This window comes from Vitis riparia, chromosome 15 (genome assembly GCF_004353265.1).
Source record: "Vitis riparia cultivar Riparia Gloire de Montpellier isolate 1030 chromosome 15, EGFV_Vit.rip_1.0, whole genome shotgun sequence".
Classification (NCBI taxonomy): domain Eukaryota; kingdom Viridiplantae; phylum Streptophyta; class Magnoliopsida; order Vitales; family Vitaceae; genus Vitis; species Vitis riparia.
Window position 1 is genome coordinate 5,567,790 of NC_048445.1, and position 18,483 is coordinate 5,586,272.

Consider the following 18,483-nt stretch of genomic DNA (forward strand, 5'->3'; position numbering starts at 1 on the left):
GTTGAGCAAGGCTCTTCCATGTGGCAAAATGAGCAGCTGCATGAAAAGCCCCAAGTGGGGGTCTACACATTGCTTTGGCTTCTCCCGATTTCCTCCCGTGAGAGTTGGTTTGAATTGAGATTTGTTCGGTTAAAAGTAATTTTTAAAACTAAATATGATTTATATTTTTTATCATTAACCCAATATTTAAAAAAATACTACTTTTTCTTATTTCTATAAAAAAATATCTAAATTTGAGAGAAATTTTCTCAATTTTATTCTAAAACAAAATTGAATATTTGAGAAAATAAAGCCCACGGAAGAGATCGGTGCCTTCTCGAATATAAGGGCAGACCCTGCTTCTCTTCTGGAATTACCAAAACTTGAACGAGAAGAACAAACCCTAGATCAGATGGAAACCCTAGAAACTAAAAAGAAACGCGAAGGTGTGCTGTTGGTAGCGACCCCCCTACGTCTGCTGGCCATCGATCTGGCTAGGTTGACGGCCAGCGATCTGGCCAGGTTTACGGCCAGGTCCACGACCAGGTCCGAAATTTATCGCAACTCACAAATGCCGGCACTACCGGTTTTCAAGGAGTTCAATTTTGTGGAGAAGGGGTTTCCCTACGGGATGTGCTTCTTCGTATGGGAATCCAAACTCTACATGGTTGGCGGGGAAAAACCTTTGGAAGGAGTACCACCGGAGCAGCTTTTTTCCCTGAAACACTGCCCCCTTGAAGAGTCGTTCGGAGCAGGGGGAGCTTCGCCTTATATCTACGTCTCATATGCCACTTCGCTTGACTCAATAACCGACTTCCGTAAGCTTTCGACGGCCATGCTCGGTCCGAAACCTAATCCCTTTATTGCGGCTGTTCAAGGGAAGATCTATGTGCTGTCTGGAAAGCCTTATTATTACCGTGAAGATGACCTCCAGTTCCCAACTTTCGAAGTTTATGATCCATCTGTCGGCGAATGGGAGGCTTTACCTGATCCTCCCTTCTACAACCCACGTCGTCGTATGTATGAAGAAGACTATGTTGTACATGGCCTTTCCGTCGTGGGAACCACCATTTATGTGAAGTCTGGCCTAAATTTTCATTCTTATAATGTCAATACCAAAATATGGGATTCTTTAGGTTATTCAACCTCTACAATACCCATCCCCCTACCCCTGCTGCCTTGTTTTATTGGCAAGTTTGTCCCTGCTTACGATGACATCTTCATTGGCCTTCATCGCCGCAACCTGTTTGCAGCCTTGATTCCTCGTGATGGTAGTCCTCCTACCTATCAGTACTTGACTGAGGTGTTTGACGAGTATTTATACTATAATATCGCTCCTTCATCAGGAGCAGTCGAAGAATTGGGTGAGCAGGAGATGTGCATCATCAAGACAGGATTTTTGCCAGGCATCCACACTACTGCTTATATTGCCACTTTCCAGGTTGAGAAGTTGCATTCCCCAGTCCAACCCTCCGATTTGCCCTTGATTAATGGCCAACGTTCCTCAGTCCCAAAGGATTGCTAGCCTGTTTCATATAGTGAGCAGCTGGTACCAATAGGACGTTTTTTGTCTATTACCTGCTTGACCAAAGGTCACTACAACCTTGATGCATAGGGCATTGATATGCCTACAATCTCTTGTGCCTTTCTTCCAATCATGGTTTGCCTTGAATCTTTCTTAGTGTTTTTCTACATACTCTGCCTCTCATACATTACTCTGTATCTGTTCACTCTTTTTTGTATTTGTATTGTTCCCTATTGTATGTCTGTCGCACATCAATTTTTTTTGTCCCATGTATGCATATATTTGATCAATTTGTTTTTTGCCCCATGTATGCATGTATTTGTTCACTTTGTTTTTTGCCCCATGGATGCTTATATCTATTATCTTGTGATATTCTGTCTAAAACACCTGCTATCTAGAGAATTATTAAGTTACCTTCATAGGGGTCATAATTTTCTTACCCACATCATAGCGCCATACCGCCATAATAAATCATGTTTATGTTAATAGGCGCCTCTGAAATTGCCTTTGGCAGGGATATCTCTTCCCAACATACCAAATCAATTCTATATGACCACGAGATGTTTCTTTTCAAAGTTTTATATGCAAAACACCTATTTGCATGTGCATGTGTATCATATTTTAGGGATGGGGATTGGGTGTTGGGTTGATACCCGTACATGGACATAGACGTACTTAGAATTTATAGATTTTAAAAGAAATTATAGTCATCTTCAATATGTTTGAGAATAGCTTTAACTTATATGGCTAGAACAATCAAACTATCACATCTTTTCATGGTACTACTATTGGAAGGATGAACTTTTAAAAATCATCAATCTTGTTGCCTTAAACCAGAAGGGTAGAAAGTCTCATCTACTAGATATTTACTTCTATTGCAAGGTTGCAAGTATGGAAAGCAGTCATGAACAGAATTCGACATTACAAAACTCAAGTCCAGTTTGGGCCATGCCAATTGCCAAGCATATTAACAAAAAATAGAAGACATGATTTTCTTTTTAGCGACTTTCTTGGTATTTGGATTGTCATCATAAATGCATCAAGACAAGTGCTAGAATGGAATGGGCTATATTAAAACTACTTCCTCCACCAATTGAATGGAAGTACAAGCTGTTAGGTAACACGTAGAGCTTAACTAAAGTGAAGTCTAGTTTAGTTTGTCGAAGAAAACCTGAAAAGTGATATGCATGGGGAAACCAAACTTGCCCATAAGAAGCAACGCTCATGTCTTGGCATTTTCATGCATGTTTGGGGGTATTGGAAATGTTTTTGCTACAACACTGCTATCATAGTTCCAAGCATCAAGGTATTGTTATTTCTTTAGATTGTTTTAGATGGAGTTTCAAGGTAGTCAATTTCACAAAGATACTTTTGAGTTTTGAAATCATGAGCTGAAGTGGAGCATTAATTTTTTATTTTTTATTTTTTATAGGTAAATTATTGTTATCATTGGGACGTGAACCTAGAACCTCCTACAAACCCTCCCCATCCATTTACCACTTGAGTTGGGCCTTAAGGCCAAAGTGAAGCATCAATGTTCTAGAGTGTCTTTGTTTTTTGTTTTGAGTCTATTTTAATGTGGATTTTAGTTTGATTATGTTTTATTTATAGTTTATTTATTATTTTTTATATTCATTGCTTTTGCAGATGATTTTGATCTTTCGTTGGATTTCATTTATTTTAGGTTATTGGTACATTTTCCTTTTCTGCTTGGTTGCTTTGGTTTAAGCTTATGTGGCACATATTTTTTTCTTTGCTTGGTATCTAAGAAAGTTGTTAAAACCCATTTTTTCTCTGTATTATTTTTTACATGTGTTATGTTTCTTTCTTTTCTACTTTAGGTGATGAGTTTTTTCTTTAAGTGGCTGATGAATTTCTCAACATAGGGTTTGTCTCTATCAAGAAAAAAATGAAATTTACTATTGTATGACTCTTGTGACTTCTGTATCACTTTCAATTGCAGAGTGGCATGTTTTGGCTTAAGCTAGGTTGTTTTTCCTATTAGGATATATACAATTCAATTTTAGGTGCATCATCTTCATTATTCCTGCTAGTTTACTGCTTTTGTTTATTTTACATTTTCTGTTTCACATTTTTTCCTAATTTTTGTTGGATCTTGGATAACCAGGGAAGGAAAGAAGAATGCTCTAAATAGTTTGAGACCAGCTTAAGTGCTTTAACTTGAGGTATGTACAAGACCATTTAGCTTTTGTGCTATGTTAATATGGTGGAAAACTAAATGAGGATTTGGAAAATTTGGATGGTTCATATGATTAATGATAAAATGATATATTCTATAGTCAATGTCATGTTTTTAGAGTTTTATTCAATATATTGCCAGAATCTTTTTCTTTATTATTCTTTTTTTTTAATTTGATAACAGAGAAATAGGAATACCAGATTGAATAAAAAATTAGGCTATTAAGGATTGCCTTTCATCGGCTGTTCTGACAGAATCCTAAAATATGCTTGATTAGTCATAAATATCAATTATCCTTTTGCCTTCCTAGGATTCATTATCAGACCACAGTTAACATGTTCCTTGAGCATTTCAGATACTGCATGTTATGAAGTCTTTTAAATAATGATAGGGAATTGTACTATTGTAGTTTGGTTAGAAGTCATGATGTTTAAGAACCCATGAGAATTTTAAACATGCTTCTCAACAAAATGTTTGTGTTCATGTGTGTATCCAGTGATCAATGAAGCTTTAATATTTATAACAGTTTTTCTTATTTAATCTTTGTACTGACATTGACTAATTATTTATATATTTTTAATTAAGTTGTTTCATCATGGTTTCCTCTGTTTGCTTGGTGATCTTGTGCTGGATATGCCATTTTCAACTAACAGGTTTTCATTTATCTTATGAAGTAGGTCCTTTCGTGGGTAAAAAAAAAAAAAAAAAAAGAATGGATGGAGGACTGCCCCTTATGTTTAATGTGGACTTTATGGAAACAAAGAAATGGAAGAGCTTTCAAAGACATTGAGCAGTCTAACCAATCAATTAAATCTTTATTTATGCATATTTTTGTGAATTGAGTTAGAGTGTATATAGATGATCATATTATATCTATGATTGATTTTAGGGGAAATCATGCAACCAAACATCACCAAAAGAAAAATGAGTTTTTTAGAACTTGGTTTTTACCTTTTTAATTTATAGTGTAAAGTGGAAAAAAATATTGTCTATTCATAGTCCTTTCACATTTCTTCCAAAATTACCTTTCAAAGTTAAAGGACAAGTACATCTACCACTTTAAAAGCTATTGACAAGTATATCTATCATATTTTTTTATTTCTCTCACATTAACTTCCTCACATATTTCTCTTATTGGGTTTCTACTTTTTTTTTTTTAATATGCTCATGTATTCTTTCATAAAATTTCTTTAATTGTTTTTTTTCATTCTAATCCCTCCATATTTATTGATTTTAATTATTTTTTTGGATATATTAAACTTAAAATGATAATATATAATAAATAATTAATATAACAAATTAAATAAAAACATAAATATATAATAGACAAAAATGAAAACATTATCCCACAAATAATATATTTGATGATTTTAAATATTAATTATAATAATATGTTTGATAAATTAAGGTTTAAATTTAAAATTTTATTTTATTATTTAAAGGTTTATGATATAAGATTTTTTATATTAATGCTAAATAAAATATTTATTTATTTTGTAAATTCTATCACATTTAAAAGTAAAAATATCTTTGTAATACTATTTTATTATTTTTATTATTTTTATTCTAAATTTATCATATCAAAATTATAGTCAGTGACTTGTTTTTATCTTTTTTCTTATAGTTTTCATTTGATTGTGGATCTAACTTTTTGTTTGGTTAAAATCTTTAATTTTTTAATTAAAATAAAATATAAAAGAAAATATATTTTTTCATTAAAAAAAATGTATCCAGCCTTTTATATTAATTTCATAAAAATGAGGTATATCATTAAAAAAAAAAAGGTATATTCATTCCTAGGAAAACCATGATCCATATATTCCTTTGAGGACTCTTAGCAAGTGATTGGAGGTTCTCCTTTATCTCAAAACGAACTTTGAAACCTTAGATATATCTATTCCTATGAGAACCAGGACCCCTATATCCGTTATCATGGTCCATATATTCATTTAGGGACCCTTGGGTACGAATTGGAGGTTGTTTTTCACCCTAATACGGACTTTGAAATCCTAAGTACATCCTTAAGTAAATTTGACACATCTAATCCTCAGGCTACCAGGACCTCAAGTTCCCTTTCCATGGTCCACTTATTCCTTTAGGGACCCCCGGGAAGTAATTGGAGGTCATTCCCCACCCCAAAACAGAATTTGGAATCCTATGTATATCCTTAAGAAAATTTGGTACATCCAATCATTGGGCTACTGAGACCCTTATATCCTTTACTATGGTCTATTTGATCATTTGGGAACCCTCAAGAAGTGACTGGAGGTCGTTCCCCACCTTGGAACAGACTTTAGAACCCTAGGTACATTCTTAAGAAAATTTGGTGCATTCAATCCTCAGGTTATCAGAACCCCTATTTCTTTTTCCATGGTCCATTTATTCAGTTAGGAACCATCAGGAAGTGATTAAAAGTCGTTTCCCACCCCGAAAATGACATTGGAACCTTAAATGCATCCTTAAGAAATTTGGTACATCAAATCCTCAGGTTACTAAGACCCCTATATCTCTTTCCATGGTCTATTTGATCATTTGGGGACCCTCGAGAAGTAATTGGAGGTCATTCCCTACCCCGCAATAAACTTCGAAACCCTAGATAGATTCTCTAAAAAATTTGATACATCCAATCCTCGGGCTACCAGAACCCTTATCTCCCTTTCTATGATCTATTTGTTCTTTTGGGAACCGTCAACAAGTGATTAGAGGTTTTTCCCTACCCTAGAATGAACATTAGAACCCTAAGTACATCCTTAATTAAATTTAGTACATCCTTAAGAAAATTTGGTACATCCAATCTTTAGGCTACCAGAACCTCTATCCTTTTTCCCATGGTCCATTTGTTCCTCTGGGAACCCTTAGGAAGTGATTAGAAGTCGTTTCCCACCCCGAATCGGACATTGGAACCTTAGATACATCCTTAAGAAAATTTGGTACATCCAATTGTACGTACAAATTTCGTAAAATTTATCCTGCGAAATTAGCAAAAATAAAATGCGAACAAATGATTTATTAAATTTAAAATGTAGTGCGGGTACAATCTCAAAAATAAATAATATTCTTTCTAAATGAATATTTTTCCCTCTGATTCTTTTGACTTGATCACACTTCGGAAGACGACGATGACGTTTTCTTGATTTCAAATATCAATCGAGGGCCACAAATGACTTATTCTCGAATGACCTTGTTGAATGGCAAAGAACGATTGTATTAGTTCTTTTACCGTTTACTGAACTTGCAAGGAGATTTGATGAAGCTCTCTATTGTTGTGAAGTCCCTTCTCCTATACGAAGTTACCTTTGGATTTTCTCCTTAGGATTTTCCTCTCTAGAATTTTCTTCCCCCCTCTTGATGGAAGACACCTCTATTTATAGGTGAAGATAGGGAATTTGAATTTCAAAATCCCCAATTTTAGTTGCTTAATTCAAGGGATTTAGTTCCTTAATTTTAGCAAATTTTCTTATCGGGAGGTTTTACCAACAAGATAATAATAATAATAATAATTTTCTTATTATTATTATTATCCTTTTTATAGTTGGAGATGAAAGAGACTTATCCATAAGATGATTTTTTTTTTTTTAGAAGACCAAATTAGTGGTAATTTAATCCACTAATTTTTTTATGTCTACAAATGCCCCCACTTCAAGACTCATCACATACATCCATTGTTATGTAGATGGGGTGAGTCTTGGAGTAATAATAATTTTTTTTTTTTTTTTTTTGTGGTAGTCACTGAATTCGAGTGGTTTCCCCGAGTTGCCTACGTACCCTTCAAAGAGAGAGGATTAAGTCAAACGTAGTTCCATTTTTTTTTTTTTTTTTGCTCTTAACTTTTGCCAAGACTAAAAGAAAGATTTAATCTTGCGAGCATATGTCCTAACTTTTGCCTAAGTCGCCTTTTCAGGTTTTCGACTTAGCAAACTTTTTTTTTTTTTTTTTTGTGCGCCATATGTAGTTTATACTCATGCGGGCCAGGAGTATCACTTGTCTTGAGTTTGATTGAAGGATGATAAATTCATGTCCTTGGAATAAAGTTTAATTGAGGGTCAAAGATGACTTATTCTCAACCAAACTTATGAAGACCTTTCTTAAGCATTTTGGAGAACAAAAGAAGTCCTTTGTCTTGATTTTCTTCAGTCTTAAAAGTGAATGAATGACACTTTTGTATTGTGTTTGATATTCTTCCACGAGCTTGTTGAAGAATGTGTCAAGCTTGGACTTGATTTTAATCCAAGGGTGGTAACCACGTGTTCTTGGAGCAAAATTTAATTGAGGGTCAATGATGACTTGATCTCAAGTAAAATTATAAACAATTTCTTCAAGTGTTTTGAAAAACCCATCATTGTCTTCTTTAGCTTTGAAGGTGGATGAATGACACTTTTATTTGCGTTTGATATTCTTCCACGAGCTTGTTGAAGAATGTTTGGAGTTTGATTTTGACTCTTGAAGCTTCATTTTTTGATTTAGCTTCTAAGTTGCATCGCTCTTTTGAGAACGCGTCATGCTGAAAGAAAAGAACACTTGTATGTAGAGAAGTTAGAGATTTTAGTTTGCAATCTCCGAATTTGACTTCTTTAATACAAAGGGTTTGTTCCTCGGTTTAAGAAGTTTGCCAAGAATGATTTTTTTTTTTTTTTACTACAGTTTAAGTTCTTGTAGGATAGGAGCAATATGCAATTTAGGCTCATGCTTTAAGGAACATCACTAGAATGCCGAGGTTTGAAAACAATTGTGGTAAAATTTGATGTCATGCCATTTTCATCGCCATTGGTGTAGGTGATGTTTGCACAACATGCCGCACAATTGTGACCTTTGTCTTCAAATCGTTTTACCCTTTTTATTTTTGTGGCATAAAATGATGGATTCCTATGTATCTCATCAGCTTTCTTGGTTTTGCTTGGCTCTGCATCGAAAGCGTTTTCTTCTTCTTTACCTGACTCATCTTCTTTTGAAATCTCATGATAAGAGACCATATGAGTTGATGTCACCATCCTTCTATTGAAGAACTCCTGAGGGAAGTATTCTTCTAAGGTGATAGGGGTGATGAGCTTTTGTACCAAGAGATCATCAACCTGTACAATTGCTTGTTTTCTTTTAGGTTTCTTTTCTTCTTTCTTCTTTGCATATCGATGAATATTTTGCATACATTGTTCCTTCCTAGAAAGATTTGGGTAGGGATGAGATTCTTGCTTCTTGTGACGTCTTCTTCGTGTCACCAATGTCCAACCTTCTTCGTTATATGACATTGATTCATTATCAAAATAGAAGTGACGAATGGTGTCTTGACATGACACTTGCGTTTGCTTTGGTTTCGGTGACTCGCATTGGATAGTATCGACACATGCCCCCAGTTTCTTAAGTGGAACATGTAACAAAACAGGATCGAGAGATCCAAATGTGACTGTAGCATGATTTGACTTTACCACTTCATCCAGATCCAGATGGATTCTTCCTTGTTTTACAAGTTTCATTATGAGATCCTTTAAGATGAAACATTTCTCCACCGGGTGACTAATGATTCGATGGTAATGACAGTAGTTCGGATCATTAAGACGACCCATTTCTTCTGGACGCTTGCACTCAGGTAGCTCAATAACTTTTTTCTAGAGTAGGTCTTCCAACATGCTAGGCACATCAGAGTCAGGAAAAGGATACCTCTTCTCCTTTAATTCCTTAAAGGTGAACCGACACCTCTCATTTTCTTGGGTTGGTCTAACCTCTTTTACTTCTTTCTTTTTATCTCGCGCAAGAGTCACATTTACCATCATTGACTCCTGGATGGGTTTTATTGAAATCTTATCACTTGCTTTCCCATTGTGTCTTTCTCTTTGCTGGTCAATGATAAGGTCATTTTTAGCATCATGGTTGGCGATGCTGAGCTCCATGTCATGTGCTCGGGTAGCTAATTCTTCAAAGGTACGGGGTCGTATCCCTTGGAGAATGTATAGGAGACCCCAATGCATTCCTTGTATGCACATCTCCACGGCTGATACCTCTGATAATCTATCTTTGCAGTCAAGGCTTAAGGAACGCCAACGATTGATATAGTCTACAACCGGTTCATCTTTCCATTGCTTAGTGTTAGTAAGTTCCATCATACTTACAATTCGTCGGGTGCTATAGAAACGGTTGAGGAATTCACGTTCCATTTGGTCCCAACTATCAATACACTCTGGTGCAAGGTCTATGTACCAATCGAAAGCATTTCCTAAAAAAAAACGGACGAATTGTTTAACTAATAAGTCACCATCTGTACCTGTATTGTTACAAGTTTCAACGAAATGGGCAACATGTTGTTTTGGATTGCCTTTTCCCTCAAATGATTGAAATTTTGGAGGTTGATAACCCATAGGCATATGTAGGTTATCAATCCTCTTAGTGTAGGGTTTAGAGTACATGAGTGTACTCTATGAGGGTCCACCGTACTGCGCCTTAATGGTGTTAGTTATCATGTCCTGAAGTTGTTGGATAGATAATGACGCTACTGAGGCAGATTTCGTCGTTTCTCTTTCACCTTGCATTGTCCTATACGTATGTGGTGCATTGTCCTATACGTATGTGGTGCATCATCAAGAGGAGATGCAACATTCAAAGGGTGGTTGAGTCTATGACTTGACTCACCCGTATTTTGTACTTGTGCCTCAACCTTGTTTATAAGGGAGGTTATCTGCATATCCTTCTCCTCGACCATCTTGGTGAGTTTGGCGATGGCACGGGCCATCTATGCCAATTGCTCCTCTATAGATGTAGTGCCCGTTGTCATTATCGACATGGTCATCGAGAAGGGAGAAGTAAAAGAGTCGGAATGATTGGAGTAGTTTTCTTCCTTTGACATTCCAGTTGGCGACCCGGAGTGTGAGTCGGTGCTGGAGTTGACATCGATAATAGAGCAAAGAGATTTATCCCCAAAGTCCTATAGTGTTAAAGGGAGTTTTCCCCTACTATAAGGACTATGGCCCTTTGCCCCCAGAGAAACCAAGGTGATGAGTGGTTGGTGCTCATCGCGTGTTCTTACCTGTTTTAGCAAACAAACAGACTCACTTGTTTGTTTTGTTGAGATTGAAGATGTTGATTTTGCTTTGCTACGAGTCATGGGGCCCGTAGCGGTGTCATGTGTCGATTGTGCAATGACGATTTTGTCATTACCCTTATTGACATGCACAACTTGAGTTCTTTTGGGTGTCATCGACGTGGTAGAGATCAATTTTCTAACAAAAGATATGAGAGGCAGAGAGGTCCCACCGGGCGTGCCAGAAATTTGTACGCACAAATTTCGTAAAATTTATCCTGCGAAATTAGCAAAAATAAAATGCGAACAAATGATTTATTAAATTTAAAATGTAGTGCGGGTACAATCTCAGAAATAAATAATATTCTTTCTAAATGAATATTTTTCCCTCTGATTCTTTTGACTCGATCACACTTCGGAAGACGACGATGACGTTTTCTTGATTTCAAATATCAATCGAGGGCCACAAATGACTTATTCTCGAATGACCTTGTTGAATGGCAAAGAATGATTGTATTAGTTCTTTTACCGTTTACCGAACTTGCAAGGAGATTTGATGAAACTCTTTATTGTTGTGAAGCCCATTCTCCTATACGGAGTTACCTTTGGATTTTCTCAGGATTTTTCTCCGTAGGATTTTCCTCTCTAGAATTTTCTTCCCCCCTCTTGATGGAAGACACCTCTATTTATAGGTGAAGATAGGGAATTTGAATTTCAAAATCCCCAATTTTAGTTGCTTAATTCAAGGGATTTAGTTCCTTAATTTTAGCAAATTTTCTTATCGGGAGGTTTTACCAACAAGATAATAATAATAATAATAATTTTCTTATTATTATTATTATCTTTTTTATAGTTGGAGATGAAAGAGACTTATCCATAAGATGATTTTTTTTTTTTAGAAGACCAAATTAGTGGTAGTTTAATCCACTAATTTTTTTATGTCTACACCAATCCTCAGGTTACTGAGACCCCTATATTCCTTCCCGTGATTCATTTGTTCCTTTGGGAACCGTTAAGAAGTGATTAGAGGTCATTCCCTAACCCGAAATGAACATTGGAACCCTAGGTATATCCTTAAGAAAATTTGGTATATCCAATCCTTAGGCTACCAAAACGTCTATCTCCTTTCCCATGGTCCATTTGTTCCTTTAGGAACCCTCGCGAAGTGATTAGAGGTCGTTCCTCACCATGGAATGGACATTGGAATCCTAAGTACATCCTTAAAAAAATATGATACATCAAATCCCCGAACTACCGGAACCCCTATCTCCCTTCCCACCCATTGTCCATTTATTCTTTTGGGAACCCTCAAGAAGTGATTGGAGGTTGTTCTCCCCCCTAGAACGAATTTTGGAACCCTAAGCATATCCTTAAGAAAATTTAGTACATCCAATCATTGGGCTATCGGGACCCTTTTATCATTTCTCATGATCCATTTGATTATTTGGGGACCATTGGAAAGTGATTGGATATCATTCCCCACCTTAAAACAGATTTTGAAACCTTAGATACATCCTTAAGAAAATTTAACTTGATAAATAAATCCTAATCCAAATTTAACTCGATAAATAAATAAATCCTAGAACCAGAAGGCAGAAGCTTGATTGGTTGCTTAATTCATGTAGGCTAAATTCCATTTATGGAATGGAAATCGATAGGTTTCTAAAAACATGAATCGACAAAGTTAACTAAATGACGATTTCCTTTCATTTCCTCGTTGGATTTGAGGTTCGATTTTGGAATGATGACTTTGAAGCAACTGGCAATGTAAGTTTGTTTGGAATGAAATGGCACACTCCTAATTATCACTCCTCTCACACTCATAATCTCAACCAAGCCAACCAAATTTAACCAATCTTAGCCAAGTTTGGGTTAAATATGGTATTGGGTATTGGACTCAATGGAGAAAGGTCTGAGGCATATATGACTCGTATCAAACTTTAACAATACTTTGAACCTTGCAAAAAATAATAAGGAGAAGAAAATAGAAAAACGAAAACGTAAAATATACAAAGCATGTGTATAATGATTTACAAGGTTTAGCTTAAAGCTTATATCCATGGGCAAAGATTTCATATAACCCTAGAGTTCTCAAATCTCAAAGTTTCTATGTAATTAAATAGGAAGATTTCATATGAAAAACTAATGATGTGATTATGAAAGATATCCATTTTTAAAAGAAGATATTTTTGACATGTTTTTCAAAAGAACCCTTCCTTTTGGCCCTGAATGGGTGAGAAGGGGTGTCGTGGGGCATGACAGCCATGTTAACTACGTAGCATGAGTAGGATAACATGTAAGGGGATAAAAATAGGAGTAATAAGCCCCTTGGAGTGTACCACAACCTTTCTCTTGTATTCAAGTGGTGTAAAGTAGAACGATAGGTTCGTATTATCAAATGTTTACTCTGTCGATAGTTGATAGTTGGGATAAATGCATCCCCATCACAGTAGGTACCTTGTGATTCAAACATAGGCATGTTGATGGAAAAAAGGCATGTGGTTGAATCATGGATTGAAAAATCGGTTTTTATCAACGATATTTCGTCGATATATCGAATATCGGACGACCTCGAAACGATATTGAACACTGATTATCGAACGGGAGGAATATAAAAAAAATATCGATAAAATCGCTTAAATATCAACGATATATCAGTTCCAAATAGATAAATCAACGATAAAATCACGAGTGAAGCGACGCACAAAGTAGCCGGAAGAGGATTTCAAAATATCGCCGAAAAATCACCGATTTTTTCGATAAATCATCGATTTTTTGAAAAAAAAAAATGGCAATTCTTTTAGCTCCTTTTTTGAAAATTTTGAAATTTGATCTGACGGCCAAATTTGAATTTTTGATGATCAGATGGCCCAGATTTCACCCGTGTATTTGTAAAGGCATCCAATGGTCAAATTTGTGATCCGATGGTGGAAAATCAATGTTGACTTGATCCAACGGCTACGAAATGTTTCCAACGATTATCTAATGGCCAAATTTGAACAAAAATTTTATCAAACAATTAAAATTAATTTATAACAGTTATTTGACCATCCAATGGCTAATTTGACAAAAAAAAAAAAAAATCCTATAAATACCCACATTCCATTCCATTTCATACATCAAAATTTGATCTTGTTTTATTGCTATAAATTTTTAGTTTTTCATCTCTAGCAAAATTTTTAAATTTTGAAAATCTGGTGGTGAAGGGGATTAACTCCAAGTCAAGGCTAATTAAAGTATGTCTTACCTTTCATAAAATTTATTTTTATTATGGGCAATTCAATTTATTTTTATTATGAATAAATCTTAAAATAGGGTCCATAGCTTATCACCTTAATCCTCTCTAACCTAGTAGAAGTTGAATGGCCTATCATCTTAGCTCCTAACCAATAAACAAAATCCAATATAGACATGGGAGACAATTTTGTACAATGGTCGATGCAATCCAAAAAATTACGCTTAAAAGATAATGGAGCCATTATTCCGAATTTTTCATATTGTCAAATGTTGTATTTCTCTCTAGCCAAATGGTCCAAAAAGGACAAAAAGGGGCAAGCAGTCATGCTCCATTCCACCTCTTCCCCACATAGGGCGTGTTCCAACTTAGTAGTATCAATCTTAATGAAGAGTGATTCACCAACCAAGCAGTTAACCATCATTCAAAAAAATTATCATGATGACTCTTAGATGAGACAACTCACCTCTTTTCAAAAGGGAAATCTTAATAAGCAGCAAACAAGGAAACAACACCAACGAAAGCAAAGAAACAGAGACACAACGAGTGTGGACAGAAATAAGGGCTTAAGCCAAAGGTAAATGCACCATCAATCTTCAGAGGATCGGAATTCCAAGACGAGTAGAGACTTTAAGCATTGGTCTTTCAACCTTAAAACCGACTGCTTCATCTCATCAAAGAATGCTAGTAGTATCGCCTATAAACACAAACACGCTTATTATAACTTCATAATTCTCTAAATAGTGGCTATTTTAGACTGAATAGCACAAGATGAACAAATGTATGCATATGTGGACATGGGGACAAAACAAAGTGATTTGTGACAGTGTGAGAGGCAGAGTATGTAGGACACACACATTCAATAGGGAAAGACTGGATATCATAAGATAAAAGAAATACACACATCTTTGCCTCTTCAATTTAGAATGTTCTTCAGGAGGATCCCTTTGTATTTTAGAGGATGAGGCAGTCAACCTCGACCTCTTTCGTGGGGAAACATCGGAAGGATCCCTATCTTTTTTGTTTCTCATGAACCTGTTAATGGAAAGAATAGAATACAATAAGAAATTATTTCTTTTAATTAATATATAATATTTAATTCAAAGGACGAAGGGAATACACGCTGCTATCAAACCTTGAATCAAATTTATCACATTACTCATTCTAGTGATCAGAACGATTTGTATTGGCCGATTGCATTAAGGAACTAGAAAATGCACTCAACATCCTATTTCAAATTTTACCTCATTACATCATTTATCTTCTACATCTCGAGTCTTTATTACCCAAATGTCTTCTATTGAAATTTCAAACACAGACCAAGGCCTCAAAACCAGATGATATATCATGATTAAGAATCACTACAAGTGCCCATGTGTTGCAGGTTGCCAGTGTGGTTCAATCTCAGCACTGATCACTAGGGATCAAGTGTAGAATAACCCAAAATGATCATAATATTATATCAATGTGCATAGCAGAGAAGACAATATCACAAAGAAATTATACCAATGTCATCAAATAAATGGAAATTTTAAAATGAAAAAGGAATGTGAATTAAAATATCAAGGAACCCAAATGAAATACCTTAATTAAAAATACATAATTAGTAAGTGGTCAAATGAGCAATTACCAATAAAGACATGATTCCTAGCATTACAAAGACTGAATAAGAAAAACTACTAAAAATATTTAAGCATCATTAATCACTAAATTGAAAATGAGACAAACATTTTGTTGAGAAGCATGTTTAAATTTTCATGGATTCTTACTCACCATGGCTTCTAACCAAAATCCATATACAAAGAAAATAGCTTAAAAAAAATCGTTGTCCCCCTTTTTTGTTAAGCATTAAAAAAAATGCATGTATGCACCAAGAGATAAAGTTTGAAGACAGACCACGAGTGAAAGTAGGCACCAGAGACGAACAACATATCTTTGCCCCACTCTTCAAGGTTGTAGAAACCTTTAGTCAAGCAAGTAACCATCACAAAGGGTGCTTTTGGAACATACCAAGGATTGGGATTGAAAATATCAGCAAATGTAGGAATTTGAAAGGAAGAACCCTGTGCCAGCTTAAAGGCTTGTGCAGAGGAATGCAGCTTCTCAACCCGAAACGTGGTGATATAAACTGAGGCATAACCCTCTACCAATGGAGCCACCTTTATTACGCACATTTCATGTTGATCCATTGCAACAATGGTTCCTGAAGCCGATAAGATATTTTGATGGTGATAATACATGTCAAACAACTCACATAAACTTTGGTAAATCGGACTGCCATCAGGGCGGATTAAGGCAGTAAACAGTGTCTTCTCATGAAGGCCAATAAGCAAATCATTGTAAGCAGGCACGAACTCGGTTTTAATATCAGGCAGCAGTGGTGCGGGGACAGGTATTTCAGTAGCTGATCTGCCAAGAAAATCCCATACCATGTTGTTCACGTTGTAACAATAAAAACCAACGCCTGAATCAACATAAATAGTGGTTCCCACCACAGAAATGCCGAATGCAAAGTGGAAGGGAGGAGCAGGTAGGGCTTCCCATTGATCAATCAATGGATCATAAGATTCAAACCTAGGGGGTGGAACGTAAATTCTAGAGTACAGATAGGACTCCCCGGAAATCACATAGATTTTTCTTTCAACAGTTACTATAAGAGGATTATGTTTGGGAGCCTGCATATGGGTTGAAAGCCTACAAAATTCAGTGATTGACTCAAGCGAAGTGAGATCGGACACATAGACATAAGGGGAAAGCCCCACAACCAGGCTTGATCTCTGCGAACAGATTTCATCTTGCGAGACACCTTCAGGAGGTTTTTCACCACCGACAAAGTAGAGTTTGGATCCCTCTACAAAGAACCCCATTCCTAGTGGAAACCCCATATCTAAGAAATTCAAGACGCCGAAGACTGGTGGCGGCGGTGGTGGAATCTGAATTTCAAAATTATTTTCGGGATTCTCAGTCAAACGTGACGGATCAATTAAAAGCAACCGTAATGGGGTGGTTACCAACAGTACGTTTCTGACTTCTTCCATTGACATCTATAGAGAGATAGGGCTAGGGTTTAGGTTGAGATTTAGGGTTTCTCTAAAATTCAAAATCTGTACATGGAGGGAAAATTGTGTTCTAGCTTGAGCCATAGTCCACCATGAAATAGTTACAAGTTAAATGCATACAAAGACAAACCCTAACCGACTGTTTGGTTTCCAAGCAAATAATGCAAGAAATTAAAACAGCATTTGCCTGAATCTAAAAGAATTATAATTTTATACTAGAAAACATTCCTTGCTAATGGTGTGCCTGATATTCCTTGCTATTGGGGAATGTTTTCTTGTATAAAATTATAATTCTTTTAGATTCAGGCAAATGCTGTTTTAATTTCTTGCATTATTTGCTTGGAAACCAAACAGTCGGTTAGGGTTTGTCTTTGTATGCATTTAACTTGTAACTATTTCATGGTGGACTATGGCTCAAGCTAGAACACAATTTTCCCTCCATGTACAGATTTTGAATTTTAGAGAAACCCTAAATCTCAACCTAAACCCTAGCCCTATCTCTCTATAGATGTCAATGGAAGAAGTCAGAAACGTACTGTTGGTAACCACCCCATTACGGTTGCTTTTAATTGATCCGTCACGTTTGACTGAGAATCCCGAAAATAATTTTGAAATTCAGATTCCACCACCGCCGCCACCAGTCTCCGGCGTCTTAAATTTCTTAGATATGGGGTTTCCACTGGGAATGGGGTTCTTTGTAGAGGGATCCAAACTCTACTTTGTCGGTGGTGAAAAACCTCCTGAAGGTGTCTCGCAAGATGAAATATGTTCGCAGAGATCAAGCCTGGTTGTGGGGCTTTCCCCTTATGTCTATGTGTCCGATCTCACTTCGCTCGAGTCAATCACTGAATTTCGTAGGCTTTCAACCCATATGCAGGCTCCCAAGCATAATCCTCTTATAGTAATTGTTGAAAGAAAAATCTATGTGATTTCCGGGGAGTCCTATCTGTACTCTGGAATATACGTTCCATCCCCAAGGTTTGAATCTTATGATCCATTGATTGATCAATGGGAAGCCCTACCTGCTCCTCCCTTCCACTTTGCATTCGGCATTTCTGTGGTGGGAACCACTATTTATGTTGATTCAGGCGTTGGTTTTTATTGTTACAACGTGAACAACATGGTATGGGATTTTCTTGGCAGATCAGCTACTGAAATACCTGTCCCCGCACCACTGCTGCCTGATATTAAAACCGAGTTCGTGCCTGCTTACAATGATTTGCTTATTGGCCTTCATGAGAAGACACTGTTTGCTGCCTTAATCCGCCCCGATGGCAGTCCGATTTACCAAAGTTTATGTGAGTTGTTTGACATGTATTATCACCATCAAAATATCTTATTGGCTTCAGGAACCATTGTTGCAATGGATCAACATGAAATGTGCGTAATAAAGGTGGCTCCATTGGTAGAGGGTTATGCCTCAGTTTATATCACCATGTTTCGGGTTGAGAAGCTACATTCCTCTGCACAAGCCTTTGA

General features: G+C 36.2%; 1 protein-coding gene across 1 annotated transcript; it reads left to right on the forward strand.

Moving 5' to 3' along the window:
- Nucleotides 1–325: 325 nt before the first annotated feature.
- On the forward strand, nucleotides 326–4,316 carry LOC117931823. The gene is made up of 2 exons (XM_034852893.1): nucleotides 326–1,639; nucleotides 3,633–4,316. Exon 1 carries the CDS (start codon nucleotides 392–394, stop codon nucleotides 1,502–1,504), a length of 1,113 nt encoding a protein of 370 aa, XP_034708784.1. The 5' UTR covers nucleotides 326–391; the 3' UTR covers nucleotides 1,505–1,639; nucleotides 3,633–4,316.
- The last annotated feature ends 14,167 nt before the right edge of the window (nucleotides 4,317–18,483 follow it).